General features: G+C 39.8%; 1 protein-coding gene across 4 annotated transcripts in view; it reads right to left on the bottom strand.

Annotated features, from left to right (window-relative positions):
* Window positions 1–425: 425 nt before the first annotated feature.
* Window positions 426–26,706, bottom strand: part of LOC124266619 (annexin A7-like) — a 41,991-nt gene continuing 15,710 nt past the window's right edge. For 2 of the 4 annotated variants that reach the window (XM_046701414.1, XM_046701415.1), the window contains exons 5-15: window positions 12,025–12,126; window positions 9,507–9,751; window positions 8,749–8,890; window positions 7,441–7,535; window positions 5,472–5,585; window positions 4,651–4,741; window positions 4,180–4,259; window positions 2,843–3,055; window positions 2,431–2,506; window positions 1,977–2,089; window positions 426–1,311 (exon numbers count right to left, since the gene is read on the bottom strand). In XM_046701414.1, the coding sequence (XP_046557370.1) occupies window positions 1,192–1,311; window positions 1,977–2,089; window positions 2,431–2,506; window positions 2,843–3,055; window positions 4,180–4,259; window positions 4,651–4,741; window positions 5,472–5,585; window positions 7,441–7,535; window positions 8,749–8,890; window positions 9,507–9,751; window positions 12,025–12,126 (1,391 nt within the window). In that variant the 3' untranslated portion in view covers window positions 426–1,191. Of the gene's footprint in view, window positions 1,312–1,976; window positions 2,090–2,430; window positions 2,507–2,842; window positions 3,056–3,486; window positions 3,531–4,179; window positions 4,260–4,650; window positions 4,742–5,471; window positions 5,586–7,440; window positions 7,536–8,748; window positions 8,891–9,506; window positions 9,752–12,024; window positions 12,127–23,699; window positions 23,713–26,706 lie in introns of all 4 variants that reach the window. The other 2 variants (XM_046701416.1, XM_046701417.1) reach the window with 2 other exon arrangements.

The following is a 26,706-nucleotide window of genomic DNA, read 5'->3' as shown; positions in this document are numbered from 1 at the left end:
CCTACCAGGAAGTACGTCCAGTGCAGGAAATCTTTAGATAATTCATCATATGTGACTGTAAGTGTAACGACATTGAAAGAGTATAAATTATATCAACCAAGAATTTATATACTTTTAAATTGCACGTATTGTAACATTTACAGCTACATTTTATTTAGGAAACAATGTAAAAGGTTAATTTGAAATTTACTTTTATTGATATTTCATTCAAATCATTTGAATTGATAAGTTATAAAACTGTTTGAATAAAAATGTACACATTGGTAGAGAGTGGTTGGATCTGTTTAATAATAATGAAAAAGATTAATAACTAATTATCAAATACTGTAGTCACAATATGTTATCATGTGATATAAAATAATAACATACTTTTGTCCTAAATATGACATCACTAATTGCGGACGGAAAGTCATTCATAAGTATTCTTTTGTAACACATCACAAATGTACATTTCAAAATATCATTCAATTAAATATCCCAACATTGTACACATCCAGTTGGCACAGGAAAGGGTTCTTCATAAAATTTCTAACCAAGTGACACCTTTGTACAGCCAAGACTATATATATATCACAGGTACATAAAGTTGCATAAACTGATGAAAAACATGTTTCCTCTTTGTCAAAACAAGAATTTGATTCCAATATGCTCGAGAATATAACAAATCTAACTTCATATCATCACTCCATTCAATGGTGCCAAACATTCAGAAAGACATCAGCTCAAACACCTTCCCATCTTGAAACAACAAAATCCTTACAGATCTAGAACTATATTGTAGTATAATAATGACTACACATAGCATAGATGGAATACTAGCAGACCAAACCAGGTACACAAAAAGTATATATATTGACTAGATAAAGAAATAAAGTAGGTATACGCAGATAATATGGAGCAATCAGAGACAAAGACAGGTCATGTCGACCTGTCAAAGTCTAACATAGGAAAACACAGGTGACATGACCAGACAAGGCCAGGTACACAGAGCTCCTATAGACTTATGGCTGGCCTGGTTCCTGATCCACAAAGCGTTCGTAAAGTTACGACCTACCGTAATTCTATACTATTTCACGCACTCGCTACGAATGACGTAGTGCTACAAATGCTTTGTGGATAGGGTCTCTGAACTGGCTAAACAAGGATATCCCACCACCTAGATGGTCATCACCAGAGAGATATAGGAAACTATTAGCCCAGTATAGCAAGCAGAAGCTGCTTGTAGTCCCCGGATGTGTCCGACTCCACCGCTGCTGACAGGGACTTCTCGTACTTCCCCTGGAATACCTCCTTAATGTCCGCCAAGTCGATCTGAGAACACATAAAGGTTTATTACAACAGTAATCATTTAAAATAGTATAAATAGATTAAAAGTGAGTGAGTGAGTGAGTGAGTTTGATTTTACGCCGCTTTTAGCAATATTCCAGCAATATCACGGCACCGGACACCAGAAATGGGCTTCACACATTTTGCCCATGTGGATATATTAAAAGAAATATATACATAAAAATGTTCGTATCTACATTTTTGGTGTAAAAACTATCATTTGGTTTCCATAATAACAATAGTGGTAATTGTCAAACATTATAAAAAACACTGACCAGTGAAGGTCCCGCTTGCTGACTTGGTTGACACATGTCATCGGTTCCCAATCAATGCTAATGCTGTTGATCACTGGATTGTCTGGTCCAGACTCGATTATTTACAGACCGCCGCCATATAGCTGGAATATTGCTGAGTACGGCGTAAAACTAAATTCACTCACTCCCTATATATACAAGTCTTCTTTTCATTTGAATCTACCTTGTTTATCAGAGTCAGATAGGAGAACACATGTAAGTCAAATCATAACAGATCATGTAAATTAGTATAACCAGATAACTATAACAGTTTCAGATAAAAGTCAAAATCTTTGAGAGGATAATATCCCATTGAGGACAGATAACGTACAAATACACATGATGAACCACACTAACCTCAGATCTAGACACAATGATTCGGATAAGTGTGGTATCTTTTGTACCCAGCCCACTCAACGCCTTGTGAAGTTTGTCGGCAAAATATTCTGGCCTGTTTCTAGCTGCTCTGACTGAAAAAGAAAGAAAGTAAACTCTACAGTAAGACTGAACACCTTTCATTAAAAACATATCACAAAGGACAATTGTTGTTATTTATCAACACAATGAGGCTGAATCTTGTTTTTATGGATGTTTTATACAGAACATCCTTGTTAGCCCAGAAGAATAGGCTAATATGTTAAGAGGAACTCCAATACTAGGTCCCCATATTGCCGAAGTTTCTATGTAAGGGAGATAATCAGTTGTCCTATGTTGTCATGTGGGAAAATCTAATAAAAAAGTCACGTGGGTCAGATCTATCCTCTCTTTATCATTTCAGAAACCACTTTCAGATGATGTAACAAAATAATACCTAGAGCTTTTAAACCACTTTCCAAATTGCCAGACATTTCACTTGCTATGGACTCCAAGATATCACATCCTGCTATCTGAAAGGAGAACAAACGTTACCACACAAAAGGTTCAAAGAAGTTCAAGGAATCTGGAATCCAGGGCCTCGTTCCTCAAAGCGATCGTAGCGCAAAGTTGATTGTAACTCCAACACTTTAACATAGACTTACGACTGATGTAGCGCTACGATCGCTTTGAGGAACGGGGGCCTAGGTTATTTACATCCCACCAAAAGAAGTTAAAGAACATTCCAGCTGTATACGTTAACAAAGTAAGTCCTACATTTTAGACATAAAGAATTGTTTTACCTTTATAGATATTTACTATAAGCATGTGTCTTAAACTGCATAGAACAGAGAATTCATGTTGTTTACCTTCTCATATTCTACAAACACAGCTCGCAGCTGGTAGTAGTTGCGGATGGCTAATATCTGACGGAACGTAGACTCGTCCGTCCCCCATTTGTCCTCCCCAGCATCAAACAATCTTTGAGCATCCTCCTTGGCTTGATCCCAGTCCACAACACTCTCCCAGCCCTCGGACCTCACAGTCTCCAGCTGCTCTGCCGACAACTCATTGCGGGCACCCTGTGTACAGAACTATCAGTTAGTCCACAACACTCTCCCAGCCCTCGGACCTCACCATCTCCAGCTGCTCTGCTGACAACTCATTGTGGGCACCCTGTGTACAGAACTATCAGTTAGTCCACAACACTCTCCCAGCCCTCGGACCTCACCATCTCCAGCTGCTCTGGTGACAACTCATTGCAGGCAACCTGTGTATAGAACTATCAGTTAGTCCACAACACTCTCCCAGCCCTCGGACCTCACCATCTCCAGCTGCTCTGGTGACAACTCATTGCAGGCAACCTGTGTATAGAACTATCAGTTAGTCCACAACACTCTCCCAGCCCTCGGACCTCACCATCTCCAGCTGCTCTGGTGACAACTCATTGCAGGCAACCTGTGTACTATCGGAACTATCGAGTTAGTCCACAACACTCTCCCAGCCCTTGGACCTCACCGTCTCCAGCTGCTCAGGTGACAACTCATTGCAGGCAACCTGTGTACAGAACTATCAGTTAGTCCACAACACTCTCCCAACCAGCACCTCACCTCTCCTCTGCCAAAGAACTCATGGTGAGCGCCTTGTGTAAACCATTTTTAACTAGTTAAGACACTCTCCCAGCCATCGGACCTCACCGTCTCCAGCTTCTCTCTGCCAACAATTCATTGTGGGTACAGAATGTAATTTAGTCCAGACACTCTCCCGGCCATCGGACCTCACCATTGACAAGCAGCCCTCATACATAACCATCAGACAGTACATACAGACAACCCATCCCATTACAAGAATGTACAGACAACTCATGACCCACTGTGTGAACAAGGATACATTCAATCAAATGTTGACAATGCTATCCAAAGAATACATCTCAATTAATGAAATTCAATCCATACTGACAACACGACACCATCAGACGTTTAAACTGACCACTGCTGCTCAAGTTTAATTCACAGTCAATATGTACAGACAACTCATTACAGACCCACTGTGTGAACAAGCTGGTTTGTTAAACATTCAATCAAATGATATAATTCTTTGAGACACACCTATTCAAATGCTGCCAGCTAAAATAGGCTAAATATAGATTAGCAAAGAATACAAAAATATCGTACAATTAATGAAATTCAATCAAAAAACAACTCACCTGACAACACGACACCATCAGACGTTTAAACTGACCACTAGTGTCCTCAATGATATCCTGCTCAAGTTCTCTTCCAAAGTCTGAAAACAAAACATAGAATTGTCTATGATGAAGCTTGCAACGATTACCTCCCTTTGTATGGTTGGATTTGCAATTACCTCCCTTGTAAAATGCTTGTCATTCATGATTACCTCCCTTACTATGCTAGTTGTGGCAACTTCAACTTGTCATCTTTGAAATATGTTTGAGGGTATGGGTGTTAGATATGTTTTGGGGTTGGGATGTAGGGATTTGAGATGTCTAGGTTTTGGCTTTGGGGCTGCAAAGTTCTAGCGCTTGAAGCCATTGAGGATATAGTTTGAAAATTCTATTATGAATTAAGAGATTTTACTTTTCCTCTGAATGACTCTGATGTCACTTAATGCTTTGATTTCATAATACGCAATAACCTTAACAAGAAAATATACATACGCTCCTTGTAATTGCTTGCAAGGGCAGCTATCTGGTCATTTGTTCGAGTACAGAGAATTTCTATCAAGATGTGATCTTTAGTTCCTGGACCCTGAAAAACAACAGGAATAAAATGAACATCTCTCAACAAACGAGGAGAGGTGAAGTGGGGTGTAACATCACACTGAAGATTCAGTTTACTTCCATATCAATGTCCATGCAAGCGTGTCTACTTGTACTGACATGCCCAATTCTAATTCCATAGTGCAGACACAAGGTTATGCCATAGACACATGATACTGACTTCTGAAAATACCAACTGTTGATTTCACAGATATTAGATGAGTATTCTGGTGGTGTTTTTTTTTAGTCAAGTAAAATCCAAGGTAATAACTTTCTGTCTTCTATCTAAATTTAAAAGATAATAGAAAAAAATAATTTTAGGAAAGGAGATTCACAAATTGTTCAATATGCCCTTGTCAAATCATCTTTCTTTCAAGACAGCTGCTGCATGTAAATGACTCATGTAATCTCTCATGAATTATCAGTATTGCTTTGAATGAATGAGACAGATGGGTTTTAGATGGCTTCTTCATGCAGTTGATTTCAGTGTCCATGAGAATAATATTATCTCAAGGACCTTATATATAGACTTGTACAAGCATTGACCTCAACAAACTGACATTGACCTCCAGGGCCTGATATACTGACCTGTGGCTTGACATACTGACATATGGAATTCCAGAAACTGACATATTGACCTTCAGGTCGAAACAAATGGACCTCCTTCCCTGTCACATCCAGGACCTAACATATGGACCTCCAGGAACTGGCATACTAACCTCCATGGCCTCCTTCAGACACCAAGCATCATAGTAAGCTGGATCCTTGAAGAGTCCCAGCATCAGTTCCTTAAGGTCTCCGCTCAACTCAGACTTCAGGTCTTCTTGCAGGTCCTGGGAACAGGTCAAACCTCTACATACAGTCAAATCCTGATGAGTCGAATGCCGGTGTCTCGAATATTATGCATAACTCGAAGTACCTGTCGGTCCCGACCATTCCCTGTTATAGTTGTCATCATTTGAATACCGGTTACACGAATTCGTCTCATAAATACACACGATGACTCGAGAAGGAAATTTGGTCCCATGAGATTCAAACAACAGCAATCTTGTACACATAAGCCGAAGTCAGTCAATGAGAAGTTGATTGGTGTAGCAAACTGATCCAATTAACAAACCAGTGCGGCTCACACCTTTCCGCCATTGACGGGCGAGTTCAAAAGGCAGATTAGTGATTTTACGGAAATCACTGTCTGTGCTAATCAGACAGGAACTGATAAGGTGCCCCTATTAGTGATAGGGAAATCATTAGGTAAACAAATGCTTAGGCGGAGGAATTAGGACTGGATCATCTTTTTTTCTACCCTCATAGACATACCTATGTCTCGAATACATCGATAAGTCGAATTTATTACTTGGTCCCCAGCGATTCGACTCATCAGGATTTGACTGTATATGCTTTGTTGGTCATTGCTTAATGCCACACTCACAGCAATATTCCAGCTGTATGATGGCAGCCCGCAAATACGTCAGGACCAGACAATCAAGTGATTGATATTGTGAGACTGATCCATGCAGCTATGGAACAAGGACACATCATCAACCTGTACACCAAGCCAGTTCCAAACTCCTTTGGGTTGCCTCTGACGACAAGCATGGGATACTGTGACCTTATCAAGAATTCTTCCCAAGGCACATGTGTTGATTGTAGTTGATGGGAATATTTGGTTCTCCACTGAATTCATTAGTACTAGTATCAGAATATATAAAGACATTGTCTCTGAAGACAAAGTGGATCTGATCATGTTTGTGGTAAAACTTTCAATCTATAAAAATACAATACTATCCTGCACTAAAATGGACCAAAAAATTAGTAGTATTTCACACTAAAGTTCTTTAATTGTAGTTCTACAATTTGAACATTTTTATGATTTCTACAGGTTAATCATGGATTAAATATTGTTAGCATAACAGTTAGGTATATTTGTGTACTTTATAAACCAAGATAGAAAAAATAACTGCAATATGTCTGCAATATTTCTACAATGACAGAATTCTGCAGACAAGGGAGATTAAGGTACTTTAGGTAACAGCTAATGTGGCAAGAAATCCACGTCATACTTGAGAATATTTTGCTCATATGACGACGTGCATGCGTGTGTGTGTGTATGTGGAGAATATTTATGTGCGTCTGCTTGTACTAGCCCAGGCTTAAGCTGGTTTTATAGTGCTAGCCCACTGAGATACCATGCTGCAGTGAAGCATGAATACCCCACTCAGACACATTATACTGACTCCGAGCCGACCAGTCCTTGTACCCATTAATGCCGAGCGCCAGACAGAGACCAACAAGTACCATATTTGAACGTCTTTTGGTATGACGCGACCGGGGATCGAACCAGCGACCTTCCGCTCTCCAGGCGGACGCTCTAACCACTACACCACGGAGGCGGTCTCAAGAAATCCAGACTTGCCACAACAGCAATAAGGCATAAGCAGATACTGTACAGGCTTCGGGTCCCATTTGTCTGGGATCATACCAATATAACTAGTGTCAGTCTATGTTACAGTATAAGAAACATAACAAGCTCTCAGATTCCTATCTGCATTGGGTCCCTAACATGGGCTCGATGATTACAATAAGATTGGCAACTCTCCACAAACACATGCAGATCTCTTATGGCCACCTTGAGAATTCAGTGTTGCATTCTGATTTATGTTTTTGCCCAATCGGCTGCCTCTTCCTTACCTTGCCAAACATGGTTTTGTATGTAACAGCTGTCTCATGCCTCTGGTGACCTGACCGCTGACCCACAATGTTGATCAAACTGACCTCATCTGTACCTAGACAAACAAGAAATATGGTTAATAACCACTCATGGCATAACCCCCAAACAGATTCATCTACGGAGAAATACTGATTTTTTTGTATCGTGACATTTGAATGATAGCTGATAACAGTGTTGATATACTGATGGAACACGGAATTAAGGAACATGCACACAAATATATCCACACCTTTAGGGCTGTGACACCCTGATACCCAGGACAAGTGGGCACTGAGTTGGACCCAGACCCGTTATGATCATGTGACTAATAGACTAAACAATGTAATATGTTATTCTTTCATGATTAAAAGGTTGTATTGTCTTTGAAGATTTAGACATAATAACAGTCACTTCCTTTGAATATAATACATGGTTAAGATATTGAAAAACTCGAAATTTTAGCCTCTTTAGAAGAATATATTGCCATTTCTTGCAAATTTGATGTCAGGAATTAACATAACGGGTATCTGGGTAGGGTAGGGTAATAGGGGGTGGGGTAACCGGGTAGACAATTTGGACCCGTCCCAGTCCTACATTACCTCACAGAGGTGAGGTGAGGTGAAATTGGGTTCAACGTCGTGCTTGAGAATATTTCGCTCATATGACGACGTGCATGCATGGGTATGTGTATGTGTGGCTGCTTGTACTAGCCCAGACTTAAGCTGGTTTTATAGTGCTAGCCCACTGAGATACCATGCCGCAGTGAAGCATGAATACCCCACTCAGACACATTATACTGACTCCGAGCCGACCAGTCCTTGTTGTACCCATTAATGCCGAGCGCCAGGCAGGGACCAACAAGTACTATATTTTAATGTCTTTTGGTATGACGCGGTCGGGGATCGAACCAGCGACCTTCCGCTCTCGGTAGGGACGCTAACCACTACACCACGGAGGCGGTCTTACCTCACAGAGACACAGTCAAGATGGAGGTAAAGAGGTAAAGATAAAATGAAGCTTAGTCTCTAAATTCTAGGATACAAGCTGTAGTAGCTTTGTACTGGTAACTACTGTTGATTGAAGCCAGAAGTGTAACAGAGTGAGTGAGTGAGGGGAGTTAGTTTAAACCGTTTTTAGCAATATTCCAGCAATATCACGCAGGGGATGCTAGAAATGGGCTTCACACATTGTACCCATGTGAGCAATTAAACCAGAGTCTTTGGTGTGATGAGCTAACCCTTTAATCACGATGCTACCCAACTGTCCCAAATTGTCAAGGAAACACCCACCTGAACCTCTCATGGCCTGTTTGAGAGCCTCTGCATCCTTCTCTGCAGAGAAGCTATCAGCATCAACAACAGTTGGCGTGAATTCTTCAGCATTGCCATCCAAAATGACACCAACATCCTCAGCTTCTTTCTCCTCTTCCTCCTGACAAAGTCAAGTCCAGGTCACAGCAAACTACGAAATAAGTAATTACCGCAACAAGCCAATTTTTACGTGTAAGCCCAATAGGATGCAAAGCTTTATATTTAAATAGTATTGAGGGCTTGCCCAACCTTTTAGCAATCATGTGTAAGCCCGGGCTTTTTTTTTTTATAATGGTAGCTACGCTCCTGATTACCAATAGCAGCAAATTCAAAATCACAAGTTAACATTAAAATTGATAGAACAATCAATAGTATGAACTGTAACCAGTATATCAACTTGTAATCATCAGAAATTAGGATTCGGAATCCTACACTGAATGAATGCTCTACATTGTAGCTTGTGTTCTTCAAGGTTCTTTTCTCATTACATATTTACAAACAGTTAATGCCAGAACCTTAAGCCTACAACACATAGTTAGGACATCAGCAATATCTTAAATTCTAACTAAACCAATAAACAATAAATTTGTTGTTTCAAATAAAAGATGTAAAGCTGTTATTCTAGCATATATTTGTACCAGCTTCCCAGACCAAAACCCTAAGTGATACTGCTGGAATATGCTCAAAGGAGTAAAACCCCAAGTCAATCCGTCAGATAGTCGGTGGGTGAGTCTTACTTTCTCCTCTTCCTCTTTCTTTTCTTCCTCCTCTTCCTTTTTCTCTTCTTCCTCTTCCTTTTTCTCTTCTTCTTCCTCTTCCTTTTTATCTTCTTCCTCCTCTTCCTCCTTCTTCTCTTCCTCTCCACCTGAGTGTTCTTCTTTCACTTCCTCCTGCTCTTCCTTCGCCTCTTCATCATGTTTAGTCTCCGACTCTGCCTCATCATCACCATCAGACCCCTTCTCGTCACACTGAACACCAGCCTCTGTAACAACAGCCACCACACTAGCGTTTACATGAAGTCATTTACCATGATACAAGACACTATGTGATATTTTCAGAAACTGCAGTATAAGCATCCTCGATATCTCCAGGGTATACGTTCCGATAAAATCTCCACTATACCCTGGATGCATCTACGGCTCTACTGTGAGAATGCGGAGCCAGCAAAGGGAGGTACATGTAATAAAATTATCGGGGATGCATCGAGGGTACTAATGGAGAATTTATCGGAACGTATACCCTAGACTGAGTGAGTTTGGTTTTACGCCGCTTTTAGCAATATTCCAGCAACATCACAGCAGGGGACACCAGAAATGGGCTTCACACATTGTGCCCATGTGGGGATTCGAACCCGGGTCTTCGGCGTGACGAGCCAACGCTTTACCTATTAGGCTACCCCACCTCCCCGTATACCCTAGAGATTATCAAGGATGCAGTATACGTAAAGAGAGAGATTCTCTGACTGATGGAGTTAAGTTCTTTATTCCTTCAGATATGATGTTTTGGTACAGGTGCTAGAACAGGTGCTGTACCTTTCTGAAGCAAGAGGTTCACTTTGATAAAGGCAAAAGCACCTGTACTGAAACACCTCATTAAAAAATAAACAAGTTAAAATCTCTGTCTTCAACGACATACCTAACATTATGCGTTGATACAATACACATGCTTTGATACCTGAACTCCCAGTGTTTGGTTGCCATGATGACTGTTTACCCAAGAAGTGAATAAACAACTTGAGATAAAATAGTTGGTATGTGGTCCTGTGTACGTAACACCACTCTTTCAAAATTTCTATTTTTTGTTTCCCCTCATTTCTTAATAAGTGTACTACCCTGTCGCCGAAATACCTTAGTTGTGTGTGGGACGTCACATCGGCACAATTGCAGCCATATCGTGATGAGAGCATATTTGACATTGAAATGGAATATATGTATATGATAAAAACCTGTCGACGAAGGACAGTAAAACAACTAGAATATCACAATTACAACTAAAACTAGTGTGGAAAGTTAAAACTAATAGCACTATTTGGACAATACAATAAAAAAAACTGGGTATAGATCGCCAACAACTGAAGGTAGATCACCAAATTAGGGACCATGGGGACTTACATTACGTTTGCTACCTGCATGGACCCTAGCTGGATTTATATCATCCCATACTTACGTACCCTCGGTGTCATACAGTAGTTAAATGGTAAACTAGACTTCAAGGGCTTTGATAGACCGCCTCCGTGGTGTAGTGGTTAGAGCATCCGCCCGGAGAGCGGAAGGTCGCGGGTTCGATCCCCGACTGCGTCATACCAAACGACGTTCAAATATGGTACTTGTTGGTCCCTGCCTGGCACTCGGCATTAGTGGGTACAACAAGGACTGGTCGGCTCGGAGTCAGTATAATGTGTCTGAGTGGGGTATTCATGCTTCACTGCGGCATGGTGTCTCAGTGGGCTAGCACTATAAAACCAGCTTCAGTCTGGGCTAGTACAAGCAGCCGCACATACACGTACACACGCATGCACATCGTCATATGAGTGAAATATTCTCAAGCACGACGTAAAACCCAATTTCACCTCACCTCACAGGCTTTGATATTGCCATACACTGAATACATGTGTCTCCTTTGTTTGCAATATGCCTGGTATGGGTATCTGGCAGGATGAGATGGGTATCTGGCAGGATGAGATGGGTATATGGCAGGATGAGATGGGTATCTGGCAGGATGAGATGGTTATGTAACTGTAATCACTTGTGAAGGATTTGACTGTATACCCCATAGGGAAAGGAGAGATCTCAATGATCCTTTGATAATGAATCACTTTGAGCAAGTGTAGATTAGGCATGCTCAGCAAATACACTGTATCATTAATCGTTTGAATGCAGGATTATAGGTTAAAAATTACCCTCAGCATTATTCCAACCAAATCATTAATTCCAGCAATGCCCTAGCTTCCACCTCTTTCATCCCTGTAGGTCCCCACTCCCATCCCTTGGCACATCTGCCTGTCTATCACACCTATGTGGGGCTCTGTCTCCCTGCCTCCAACCATACATCTCTCCTACTGCAGCTCCCCTCTCCTATCCCTTGGCACATCTGCCTGTCTATCACACCTGTGTAGGGCTCCGTCTCCCTGCCTCTCTCCATCCATACATCTCCCCAACTGCAGCTCCCCTTTACCCCCCGCTGACCAAAATTATTGGGTGGTGCACCTGTCTGTCTGCCTACCCCCCTTGTTCACCTGTCTCCTCTCCTACCTACCTGTTGCTTCCCCATCAATTCCCTCCGCCACCTCACGCTCTCCATCACTGTCACTGCTATCACTTCCACTGTTGCCAGGTAGGTAAGGTTCGCAATCCTCTTCTGAAACACAATAAATACAATGCTGTCACATATCTCTACCCATATGAATTATTACAAATATTACACCTGGACTAGGCAGTAAATATGGATAGTTAAAAAACATGTAACAAAACTGTTCAGAGTAGACAGGAAAATACTTTCATCTTCAATTGATATTTCTATTTTAGAATTAAGGCTTCAGGCCCAAATACAGTTACACAGTAATAGGTTTTGCACGAGCGCAAAATTGTTTGACACAAAAAGATCAAGATATGACTGTGTAGTCTATGTAATCTGCTAGTTCTATCATTTCAATCTGCTTTGAAATTCAGTCCAGAAGTGTAACCTAAATTCACGGATAACCTTGATTTAACTGGATTGCAAAAATTATCAAGCTAGCTCAGAAATTAAGTCTCGTCTGACGTTACAAGCGTACTTTGATGTACATACAATGCCACGCCTGCGCTGACAAAAGTTCCAAATCTCTGCATTACACGCAAGTACACTTAATGTAATTGTCCAGCATGGAGATAAATAGCCCCAAATCACTAATACCACCATTACCAAATTTTATTTTTACAAAATGTCAAGTAAAAAAGATACTGTTAGCTCCAACATTCTCACTTCTCGTTGTCTGCTTTCCTTGGTGTCAGTACTTACTGCAGTGGGATGTCATACATATGTGTTATAAAGTAACAGACTACGTAATCCACGAAACAAGGTGACGTCACATTTTGTGGGCACACGAATGGGTGATGATTGCAAATGGCTTCCAAAACAAACGTTTCATTCATGAGTGGAATATTAGGCATTTTCAATTTGCTGAATCAATGAATAAAATAATCAGTGCGTATACAAAATGAAAGCATGCATTAAAAATGTAATTTTTTGAGTAAAATTGATATTTTATACTTATCCTGACTCATGCTCTTTTGCTTGTCTTCTTCCTCTTGCGAACATAGTGGAACACTTGTATCTCCCTAATTGAAGTTCCCTTCAATGTAAAATCACTAATTAGTACACCACGAGTTACCTCCCTTCCACAAGCTCGGGAACGAGGGCGCCACCTCTACCCATGTGCCTCACTCTCTCCTCATATACTGAGGCCCAACATTTTGAATTTACAGGAAATCCAAAGTGTTATGTGGGAGGATGGGAGGAGCTGACCTCATGTGAGTCAGGATAAGTATAAAATATCAATTTTACTCAAAAATTACATATTTTTCCTTATCCTGACTCATGCTCTTTTGGTTTGTAGAATCCTGGGCAGAGGGAGGTGGGAATATATAATACTTTGGATTTTAATAATTAGTGATTTGAACTGTGATGACTGTAATAACCCTATGGGGAACTTCCATAAAGGCACTGAACTGATGAATTCCTGCTGCTAACTTATCAGCTGCCATATAAAGGTTATTACAATGTACTTATTATGATAAAAGTATATATAACATTAATACAATGCTTAAGACTAATAGACTTAAGCTTGTAAATATGCTAGTATAAACTCCTTAGAGTTTGTTAGCTAAATTACTTTAAAATATAAACATAGTACTAAGCTTAAGATATGATTAAACTTAAGCTAATTATATAATAGCAAAACTCTTTTAGAGTTTGTTAGTTAATATACTTATATGATATAGACATAGTGCTGAGCTTAAGATATGAATGGCTTTAGCTACATATATAATAGCAAAACTCTGTAGAGTTTTGTTAGCTAATATATTTTACAATATGAGTATAGCACTGTGCTTAAGATATAATTAACTTAAGCTGCATATACAATAGCCAAAACTCTGTAGAGTTTATTAGCTTATAGATTTATAATGTAACCATAGTACCCAAGCTTAAGATAAGATTAGACTTAAGCTAAATGTATATAGCAAAAAAACTCCTTAGAGTTTATTAACTAATATACTTTTATGTTATAACCATAGTACTGAGCTTAAGATATAATTTAAACTTAAGCTATATATATATATAATATAGCAAAACTCCTCAGAGTTTTGTTAGCTAATACATTTTATAATGTAACCATACTGCTTAAGATATGATGAAACTTAAGCTAATTGTATAATAGCAAAAACCCTTTAGAGTTTGTTAGCTAAAAATACTTATATGATATAAACCTAGTATTGAGCTTATGAAGGAAACCTTAAGCTACATATATAAGAGCAAAAACTCCGTAGAGTTTGTTAGCTAATATACTTATATGATATAAACATAGTATTGAGCTTAAGATTTGAAGGAAACCTTAAGCTACATATATAATAGCAAAAACTCCGTAGAGTTTGTTAGCTAATATACTTATATGATATAAACATAGTATTGAGCTTAAGATTTGAAGGAAACCTTAAGCTACATATATAATAGCAAAAACTCCGTAGAGTTTGTTAGCTAATATACTTATATGATATAAACATAGTACTGAGCTTAAGATATGAATAAGCTTAAGCTACCTATATAATAGCCCAAACTCTGTAGAGTTTGTTAGCTTATATATTTTTACAATATGAGTATAGTACTATGCTTAAGATATAATTAACTTAAGGTAAATATATAATAACCAACTCTGTAGAGTTGTTAACTTATATATTGTATGATGTAATAATCATAGTACTGTGATGATAAAAAGAACTTAAGCAAATTATATATAGCATGTAGCTATTTAGTACTGTTATAAGATAAGTAGAAATCTGTAAGATTGACTTATCTTCTCCGAGAACTGTCAACTGTTGTGCGAGGACCATGGGATCAATTGGTGGATACCTGAGGCGTCCTCGGTGATGATATCTCTCAGATAATGGTTGGCAACCACCATATCGGGATCTCCAGAAAATAAACCCTCCATTATTTCAAATAACATTTGTGTAGATCAATTGTAGAAGTTAGCTCTAATATCAAGAGTATTAAAGCTCATGGAGGGTCGGATTGGGTCCATCCGTCTTGTATGCACGTAGTATGACAGTTCTGATCCAAATGGAGATATAGTAATGCGTGAGATTTCATTCTGCGTAAAGTTGATGATAGAGGAAATAATCTGTTGCATTTTTCCCTTCTGTTTTGGTTGATTGGAGATAAATTTACAGTGCTCTTGCTGGCCATCGTGATAGTATCATCATTATCATGGAGTCCAAGTATGTCATCCAGGCGTGTTCATAAACCTCACTTGTGAGGTGTTGGAGCACTATATTCAGATCCCAAGTTGGAGGGTGAAACTTCCGTTTTAATTCTCCAATCAGAAAGTTTAAGTAGGTTTACTAACCATCTAGTTGTGTTAGTAGCTTGATTATGAAATTCAGCTGTAGTCTGAGACGATGTGGATTTAGATCCACTTGTATCCCGTCGTCTAGGTTATTAAGCTGCTGAAGTCCTTGGACGATGTAGGTGCACAACCAGGTGTGTCTGTCCTCGTTGAACTTTATGTAAAATTGCCTGACTGCCGTGCCTCGTCCCTAACTTGACAGGGGAGGTCTCTAACCTGAAGAAAGCAGCCCAATCATGAAGGTTCAGATTAACTGGACTGTAAGGAGGGATTGCTCGCTCACTGATATATAGTTGTCACTTGTAACGTAAGTCTTGAACTGTGAACTAAGATCGACCTCTCGCGTGAGGTCGATTTGTCCAACGCCGGTCCAATCAGAACAAGGCATTTTGATTCTGTAGAATACCAGCTGTGATGTCACCGGTGTAGCAGGAAAAACCTTGTATAAAATCTTGCCGTCGTTGATATTAGCATAATTGTCGGTCTTCACCGTAGCTTCCCAAAGTTACCCGAGTGACCACGTGTTTCGAGGGTTAAAGGTAAACGAAAACCTCCGCGAAATACCTCGCTCTGTAATATTAATGCTGGGTAGGTTATTTTCCTGGCTGTCGTGAAAGTAAGTTCAGTTTTGAATATAATTCGACTTCCTTATATAAAGGTACAATAAACTTGCAAGTTGTCAGCTTATAGACTGTATACATGAATGTATCGTCATAATTGTAGAATTAAGGCTGAACTTGTTGTACATATTTCTTCTCAGAAACTTTGGCGATTATGAGTTTATACTCGCTGTAACAAGGCTGCTGTTCAATTTCGATATTGAATTGTTTGCAGATCTGCGTAATGGTCACATGTAGATAATCGATCAGTAGTCGGGATTGCATATTCTAGCAATCTATCTGGAAAGGTTGATTCCTGTGAAGATCTATGAAGCGTCGTTGATTAATTAATACAGCGGCGTTCTGTGTTGTAAATAGCCTGTGCAATTGTCTTAGCGTGTAGGCTTATAGGCGGCATATGGCATACAGTTGATAGACAACTTATGCGATGTCTTGAAACGGACTGACGGAGTAGCTATATATGGCGAGTGGCTAATATATGGAGACCTTGAGGAGATTTCCTCGGTGGACGCCGGAGACTTCGCCAAGCTCGAAGTATCCATTCTAGATTTTCTGTGTGAGAGAGACTTGGAGCCACTTAGCCTTCGCGACCTTCGCGAAGGTATCGAGTCAGAGCCCGATCAGTATATATATAATATATGGCGCTTGCTTCACTTAAGCGACCTCTGTGTTCAACAGGAGTGAGTGAGTGAGTGTTTTGTTTTACGCCGACTCAGCAATATGTGGGGGTCGGGTGAAGCCGCTACTCCTCCGTGGATCGCCCTTGTAACTGGTGAGGCTCTAGCTCCTTCGCTGAGGTGGCCTGGGACTTCCTTAGCGAAGTGTCTAGAGTCCGATCAATATATGAGCGTTAGCTTCATACAGGGTGTGGTTCTTGCTGGTTCTGCATAAGTAGAGCCGAGTAGATCATCCATCATCTTCAGAAGTCGTGTCCACGAAATCTGGTGATAAGAATCTCATTGATCGTTTCTAGATCTATAAAGGCCAAGAACATAAACGCCTCTGGCGTTTGAACTGTTATGGCTTTATGGTAGGCTGTGTCCACATACTGTGGCACCGCGGCAATCGAGTCGATCGGAGGTAAGGTGATGGCGTCTGCCTCCTCTTCCTTTATCAGGTATGTCTGCCGAGTTGCCACTCTTGGAAGGTGAAGAGAGATCTAGGTTGTTTACCATCCAATATCGTTATCTCAGCGTCTGAGAAAATGATGCCTCCATCATTTTCTATGCCAGCATCGCTGATGAGAGGTTGATGCTCTTCTGATGGTGGACTGTGTATTTCTATCTCTATGTCGGGTGGCGCTTGGAGACCTGACTGTAGACTTGTGTGCAGACTTGTGTGGTGACCTGTGAGACGATCGGCGTGGTGATGTCACGAGGAGATCGTCGCGGTGAGCGGCGCTGAGATCGTGTTGGTGATCTGGCGTCTATGGGTTGACCTTCTGGAGACCTGTGAGGAGAATGTTGATAGCCAGCGAAGCTCTTGTGTAGTCAGGTGTCCTTCGCCGAAGGCCTTCGGCTTCCTTCCTCTGCGTCGGTCCTGGGGAGCGGCGATTTGACCTTCACGAAGGCTTCCGTGAGGTCTGATGGTCTGAGTCCGCATCTAAGGATGAAGCCGAGGAAGGTGATGATCTATCCCCTTGCCGAAGGCCTTCGCGAAGGCTGTACATCTGGGTCCTTCGTCGAGGTGGTCTGCGACTTCCTTCGCCGAAGGTGGCTCGTCGTGGCTGCTACGCTGATGGGGGTGCCTCTGGGGGTGTCGTCTGCGTTGGAACCTTCGCATCGAAGGCTCAGGCCTTGGGCTGGCTGCTTCTCCAGTCTGTAGTGGCCCTCCATCATGATCATGATTTGCCGCAACAGTTCATCTGGGATGGTCTGCGACTTTAATTAGTCGGTGCCCTCTCTGCGATGTTAGCGGCGGGCCCTCAGGGAAGTCGTCTGGCGCCAGTGTAGAACCTCAGGCTGCATGGCGATCTCTGCTGATGTCACTGTAGCTGTCTCCGGTGCGGCCGCTTCTTGGCGATGCGAGTGGGGATGATGATCGCGGCTGATCATCGTAGAGGCTGCCAGTTCAGCGGCTGGAACAATCTCGGTTGAGAAAGTCCCAGTAGACTTTTGTTGATTTCCCCTCAGAGGTCGACGCTGCCCTGGGGTCACGAGGTCTGTCGATTACATGAGTGTTGGTAGCGACGGGACCCTCAGGAAGATCATAGAATAATCAGCGTTGGTACATCAGGCTGCATGTTGATCGCGCTTTGACATCACTGTTGCCGACATCGGTCATTCTTTGATACATATCAGGTATGATGATCGGCTGATCATCATACAGGCCCAAATCTCGGCGACGGAACAATCTCGGCTGAGAAAAGTTCAAGTAGACTTCGTTGATTTCCCTCAGATGTCAACGTTGAGATGCAGTAGAAACCCTCTAGTCTTCGACTCTGCGGCGATGGGATGTCTGGGGAAGCAGGACGCTTCTTGGAGGTGGCGGACTATGTCCCACCTCTCCACCACTCTAGCGGAACACCAGACGGAGGGGGGTCGACCAACAGCAGTAGACTGGCGAGGGTTCAGGTGTATCAGTCATGGCTAGACTCTGCATCACGCGACTCCATATCTGCTGCAGCCTCTCAAAGCGCAAAGCAATTATTTATTAAAGGCAGAATTGGATAAATTAGTACCGCAACTGCAACGTGAATAACATGAAACATGGCGCCTTAGTACAGCTAGGGCATATTAAATGCGGATCAGCAGCAGAATAAAAAGCGTAATGTGCAACAGTACAGAATTTTTATCAACGTAATCCACTGAAACAACACGGCCCCGTGAATAAACAGTAGAAACACGCTACTAAATATCAATATATAATTGTTGAAGGATACTAGCTAAACCTCTATAGATGTCTATACGAGGTAACTAACTAAATATAATCAAAGGATATAGTGTCGGAGACACAGGGCCTTCTCGCCCAGCTCACTGAAGAAGGAGAGAGTGAGGCACATGGGTAGAGGTGTCTGCTCGTTCAGCGCTTGTGGAAGGAAAATATGAATTTTGCAAGCAAAAGCATTTCCCTTATATCCACGAATCAAGGTTACGCGAGCGTACAATTATTCACTTGCGAGCACAGAAAGATCACATCTGACACATGAGTGTAAGATACACAGTGACTAGGTCTATGAGCTGAGACTGTTATGTGTCTGACTGTTAAACATGTAGATTACAATCACTATCATGCTCATAGCAAGGTCAGGTTAATCTGACATTCATAGAAATGTGTCTTTGTATAAAAAGGTTCAGCAAGCAAAGGGACAGAGGTATTATTCCACAGAAAATCCACTACAGCTCAATTCAACAAATGACAAGATTATATGAGAGTAGCTTGTTTTAGTCACTGATATACATCAATGTTCTGATGTACCTACACAGGACTGACTGACTGACTGACTGAGTTTAGTTTTACGCCGCTTTTAGCAATATTCTAGCAATATCACGGCGGGGGACACCAGAAATGGGCTTAACACATTGTGCCCATGTGGGGAATCGAACCCGGGTCTTCGGCGTGACGATCCAACGCTTTAACCACTAGGCTACCCCACCGCCCCGTACCTACACAGGAAAGCACTGATTAGGTAATTAAGTATTATAGACATACAGTGAGTGAGTTGGGTTTTACGCCACTTTTAGCAATATTCCGCAACATCACAGCAGGGGACACCAGAAATGGGCTTCACACATTGCACCCATTTGGGGAATCGAACCTGGTTCTTCAGTGTGATGACCATATGCTTTAACCATTAGGCTACCCCACCGCCCCTGAGAAAGTCTCAAAGACATACATAGTTGTTAAATCATGTAACATAAGGCCATACGACTGGCTACTTCCACTTATGTATATAAATGTTTATCACACAATGGGCGAGTTTCCTGGCAACATAAAGCCAACAGCTAAAAACACTGGCATTACATGACAAATCAACTATGGTATTCTCTGCTACATTAGGGATTACAGTTTTTCACTACTATGGTAATATGGAAGAACTGGGTGATCCTTAAGTTGTTTTGAGTAGTTTAGAATACGGTGGATAATGGAGAGAGTTTAAACTGTTTCAGATTGTATTGCAGTTATATCGTGGCATGTTAGCTTAATATGAGAAGAAACCTGATGAGATGCAGGGCACGTACATTGACCACTTTGGGTGAAACCTCCAGTCCGTTTGATCTCATTTAAATTTGGACACACAAATAAAAAGTTGTTTAACAAATGATCATTATTTTGTTGTCTCTTTTCGCTATTTTTAATGAGGGGGACTACTTGTTAGTAACACAGCCAGGTAATCAACAAGTAGGTGTAGTGAAATTTCAATTTCACATATGCAACTCACACACCTGGCTTTTCTACCAGCAAGCGGTCCCACCGTGTAAAAAATAGCGAAAAGTGACAACAAAGTAAAGATCGTTTGTTAAACAACTTTTTTATTCGGATTTCCAAAATTATGAGACAAATCATCAGAGTTGGTCTGTTGATTTCATGTGACTGTGCCAAATTTGACTTTGTTGACATTACTGCATCAATATCAATAACCAATATAACATAGCTTAGAGGTCAATGTGAAATTTACAAAGAACTGGAACAAACTGAACAGATAATAAATATTTCTTTTCCCAGAATAAAGAAAAATAGTTACATGGCAGAAAACAAACGGCAGCAGTACTGAAGCAGAACGCAGTGGCACAAGCAACTTAATACAATACTACACAGCAAACTGACTCAACAAACAATATTTACTTCAACATAGCGCAGCAGTGTCCACTGTCTTCAATACCCTATTGGATACTATATTTTGTATAAGCTGGCATATTTCAAGTAATAAAGACTAGGCAATAACGAACTGCTTTAATTATTTGACCTGCTTCATATTGGTTGGTTGTTCTGAAGTGCTGACTGATGAGGACTACTTCTACACGTCCCCTTCTAGTGTTACTTGATGAATACACAAGGTATATTTGTTGTTGAATGCTGTATGCAAATATTTCAGCTATATGACAGCAGTCTGTGAATAATCAACCCTGGACTAGACTGACTGACTGACTGACTGACTGAGTTTGGTTTTACGCCGCTTTTAGCAATATTCCAGCAACATCACCGGGGGACACCAGAAATGGGCTTCACACATTGTACCAATGTGGGGATTCGAACCCGGGTCTTTCGGCGTGACGAGCCAACGCTTTAACCACTAGGCTACCCCACCGCCCCCTGGACTAGACAATCTAGTGACTGACATATAACCTTTAATCAAAGTGAGTGAGTGAAGTTATACGCTACTTTTAGCAATATTCCAGCAATATCACGATGGGAGACGCTGTAACCAATAGGCTGCCCCACTGCCTCTATAATTATACAGCTTAAACTGGGATGTCAAATGTGATTACTGTGATTAAATACCACTGACTGACACCCAGAATCAGTTGTTTCAAATGTGAGTTGAGTTTGGTTTTATTAGCAATATTCCAGCAATATCACAGCTGGGACACCAGAAATGGGCTTCACACATTGTACCCATGAAATCAGTTCAGTTTCGCTAAATCTAAATTCCAGTGACTGACATATAACCTTCAATCAAAATGAGTGAGTGAGTGAGTTCAGTTTTACGCCACTTTTAGCAATATTCCAGCGATATCACGACGGGGAACCAGAAATGGGCTTCATGCATTGTACGCATGTGGGGAATCAAACCCAGGTCAATGTGATAGCCATGCCGGTACCATCAAAGAATGGATTTCACAATTTGCTATCATGACAAGATAAGACTTTAACCATTAGAATAATTTTCCACCTCTCCGTGAGTGCAGAGTAATACAGACTAACAGAGCGAGTTGTTTGTTGTTGTCAATTGGAGCAGTATTTTAGTTCAGTCACAGCATGTCAGCTTGGTGAAGGAAGAGTGAGTGAGTGAGTTAAGAGTTTAAGTCACATCAGCAATATTTCAGCCATATCGTGACTACAAACAAGTTATAATTTTACAATAAATAAAGTTAAATTATAAAAAACTGTCATCAAAGGACAATACAACAACTAGTATATCACAGATTTCAATAGAAAACTAGCTAGTAATTACCACTAAAATACTTCAACTATAGAGGACAATACAATATAAAAACAAGCTATATATTGGTGAAGGAAGAGGGTTGGTGTTGATGCAAACACAGTGAAGTCCAAAAGCAAGGCTCTTGACCGGTGCTAAGAACACCTAGGATTATCAAGATGTTTACATATACTGAGAGAAACAAATAAAGCATCACAGGAAAATTCAAGCGTTCCTTTATCAATTCCCAGTTTTCATAACCAGTTTTGAATAGCACTGTGTAGATGAAAACTGGAAAATAATAAAGGAACGCTTGAATTTTCCTGTGATCCTTTATTTGTTTCTCTCAGTATATCATGGTTTCCACATTCACAAAGCTGTGAAAGCAGTGAAAAGAGTTCTATCAGTGGTACTCTGATGGACATTAGAGGCATTCGTATTAGCATAGTGAAAATAAATGGGTCTCCCATAACAAGGGAAGTAAAACAGTTCTACTTAGAAATAATGAGACTGTATGTGTCTCAAATATAAAAGTAAAATAAAATGGGTTTCCTATAAAGTGGAAAAATAAACGTGTCTCCTATGGAAAAATAAACGTGTCTCCTATGAGAATAGTGAAATCTGTGAGTCTGTTTCATAAATATAGAAACTAAATGGATTTCCCACCAAGACAAAGAGGGTCACTTTACCTACACCCACCCACAAATCTGATACCACAGTTTTGCAGGTAGTGTGATCGCAGATGGAGGTTTGGGACATTAGAACCATAGTACGCAGTGTAACATATCTGTCTGAAGCACTGAGCAACAGAGCCAGTTTACACCACAGTCAGCAAGATTGCCATCATATTGAACTGGCTTCTAGTTTGGCCACCCAGTGGTTGACAGCATGAGCACTGATCCACACCAGAGCTCCAGATAAGATTTAGCTCATGTGGGTACTATACCCACTTTATTTTTTTGGAGTGGGTATTATGAATGTTGAGTGGGTATTTCATTTTCGGTTACCCACTGCTTTCAAATATGTGCGTATTTCAGTCATTTTACTCCCCTAAGTATTATGTCATTGAGTAAGTTTACTAAGCAGGTATGTTCTGCCTTATGTCATACCTAATCAAAACCAACTTAAATATAAATGGAAATGATTTCATAAAAAATCACTCATCCTATACTGACAGTAGAACACTGGTCCTATACTAACAGTACAACTTGATATCAATCGATGTCTTTTTCATAATGCAAGCTATTTTTATAAAAATATTCTGCACGCATTTGTTTTAAACTTTTTGCGTATCTAACATTTTCTATGCATAATTGGTATGCAACAATTATATTTCAATGCGTAACTGGAAATTTTCTATGCATATTTTACCCGGATATGCAGCTTATCTGGGCCTCTGCCACACTGTTGGTGAACAACAGCAAACACACACCTTGTAACCACCCAGCCCTCATCACTTTGAATAAACCCTGGGTCAATGGAGACCTATTCTATCCTGGCAACACAAAGGGGAATAACTGAAGTAGGCTGTGATAAGGACAACATGCAAAGCACAAGTAGGGGTGTTAACTGCTCATGTTCAGTACAAGGAAAACACCTGACACAAAACAGTGAAAACATCGCTTACCTTTTCCCAGTCCCTGTGCAGCAATGAAAATCAAGTAACCAGGTTATAACAGTGAAATCATTACTCAGTATTCTAATGTGGTCATTACATGTTGATGACTAATGAATGAAAGAGGATATTGACATGAGGGAATATACAGTTTAATTGCTGTATGATTTGAAACCTTTTGGTGAAAGTAAACCATATTACCATGACCAGGTGAGCGTGAACAAATAATTGCAAGTTGTGCCACACATATAAGGTGACAGCTGTTAAGCAAGTTGGTTTACGTATTTAAACAAAACTTGAAAATTAGACAAATTCTGTTATGTTCTGTTATAAATATATTGAACATATACAATGAATATTGGAGAAACTCTTCTTTTGAAACCAACAATTATACATATCATTTTAATAAATCAAAACTGACTGAGAAAGAAGAACAAATCTGTAATACGTTGTATATAGTGAGTGAGAATGGTTTTACGTCGCTTTTAGCAATATTCATGGCTGGGGAAACCAGAAACGGTCTTCACACAATGTTCCCATGTGGGAATCGAACCTGGGTCTTCAGTGTGACGAAGCTGGACGCTGTAACCACTAGGCTACCCCACTGCCTCTATAACTACACAGCTTAAACTGGGATGTCAAAGGTGATTACTGTGATTTAATACCTCTGACTGACCAATCAGAATCAACTGTTTCCTAAAATCACAGTAGAAATGACTCGTAACAATTTTTAAACTATTAGCCTGTAATTACGAACATTAAATAAATCATCAATTGTAATTCAATATATTACCAGTACAAAAAGCACCGATAATGTTATTTACTCTATAGTTGTGTCAGTTGTTATCAATATTACATCAAACTGAAAAGAACAACTAAAACATTTAAATCAGGGTGAATATAAGTTTATTCATACTATTCATAGGTTTTCACAGAAAGATAAATCATCAACAGCAATGATTTGTGCACAGGCAGTATTGAATATGAAAAATACATCAACAATTCTCTAACAGTATGAATTTTCAAAAAATCTTGCAAGAATTTTCTGCTGAAAAGCTTACGACAATGAGAATGAACATTAAAATAAATCTGCAGAAATTCAAAATATAACTAGCACTTCCTCTATGATTGTGTAAATAGGGTCCTGGCTAAACAAACCGATACAAGTAAGTTATAAGTAAGATAGTTACCTATCTAATCTATATGTATGTACTTCTTCTAAGATAAAGGAACTAATTGTTAGGAAACTTTGGTTAACATACTTGGTACTGTATGAATTATATTTAAATATTTGGCTAAAATCATTTTAATTAAGTTACATATATGTTCAACAATTACAGGTTATTGAATAGAGGTAAAGCGACGTAGGAATAAGGGTCATAAATGACCTTAAAGGTAATAAAATTCAGTTACACCATAAAGTTTTGGAATTCTATTCCTGCAAGTATCCTGAGACAAAAACTGCTGAACTTATCAAATGTATGTTTTACAATGGTGGGAATTATGTATAATGAATATGTTACCAACGATTTGAAAGACAGATGGAATCAACAAGAATATAAGACAATGATAAGGAACATATTTTTAACATTAACAAGAATAAAATGTCGAAATGTAATCAACAAGACATCAAATGTTTCCCATGAGAACAAAAACTTCAGAAAGATGTTATTAATCACTAGGCCAGATTTATTTCTGATTTCTCAAATAAGTATTACAAAATCTTGCTAGAAATGGAATTCATTGTGTTTACATGAAAAAAGCCTTCTGTTCAGTTTCAGTGCAAGCTATTTAAAGAAAAAAGGTCTTAAACTTTACATTACCTAAGCCACTTTCATATTTCTTCACCTGTATCTAGGTACATTGTACTGAAATTTCCATAAAACGGAAACCAGTCCATGAGGTCAGCAGGCTAAAATACCATTGCACTATTTGCAGGAAATACTTTCCATGAAGTACATACTTCAGTTAGTGGGAGGTATTCTTTGTCAACATGGACCCAATGCTATAAGAAATCTTCACTATCCAGTAAATGGAAACTACATGCATAAAATGTATTTTGGGGGGAGGGGGAAGGAAATTAAATGTGAATAGATCATAATAATTCGGGGGGAGGGGGGAGAGAAGGAAATTAAATGTGAATAGATCATAATGATTCTAGGGGAGGGAGAGAGAGAGAAGGAAATTAAATGTGAATAGATCATAATAATTCATAACAGTAAAGGATAATGGTAAAGGAATGATAGAACTGCTGAAAAACAGGAACTGCTTTTCTAACCTGGAACCTCAATTATAAGGATCTCTTAGATTCGTAAGTCTCACTTGTGTGTATGAAACTTCATGAAAAATTCTGTCCAAATTATCAAGGTTCCATTGGATATTGTAAACTTGACCATTAAAACACTACCCTATGATTAGAAAACATCACTATGGTACAGTACACTTTCTAATCTAAACTAATCATTAATCTTATTGCTGTTGTAATTTAAGAGGACATACAGATAAGGCACCTTTCACCTGTAATATCGTAATTCAGAAATTTGTTAAATTTTTGATTCAAATGTCCATTTTTTCCAAACACAGGCATCTGCTTCCTTTTCAATCACAAGCACCAAAATTCGGTGTTAGTTGATTATCAATCCAATGCCCCATATTTCCTCTGAATCAGCTGTTCATGTCTTTAGCGTGGTGGGTAATCTGAAAATTAAAATCGGATTTGTCAACAAAAGCTAATGATACTACAGCTGGATAAAAAATACAACAAATCTTTATTTATCAATAAGGCTGCTGCTGATACAGTTATCATTAGTGCTGATTATAAGAATTTATACTCAGGGCTCCAGATAATTTTTGAACACCAGGAGTACGTACACTGATTTTTTCAATATAGGAGTACTCGAAATCCTTAAACCTACATTTAGTGTACTGAATGGAATTTAATGGAGTATCAGTAATCTTGTGTTTCGTTTCATATATGCACCACAACATTGCTAGTCTTGTGTAGACAGGTCAATATACA

This window comes from Haliotis rubra, unplaced genomic scaffold (assembly GCF_003918875.1).
Source record: "Haliotis rubra isolate DU_JTF1 unplaced genomic scaffold, ASM391887v1 Scf127, whole genome shotgun sequence".
NCBI classification, from domain to species: Eukaryota; Metazoa; Mollusca; class Gastropoda; order Lepetellida; family Haliotidae; genus Haliotis; species Haliotis rubra.
This window is presented reverse-complemented; position numbering and strand designations above follow the sequence as displayed.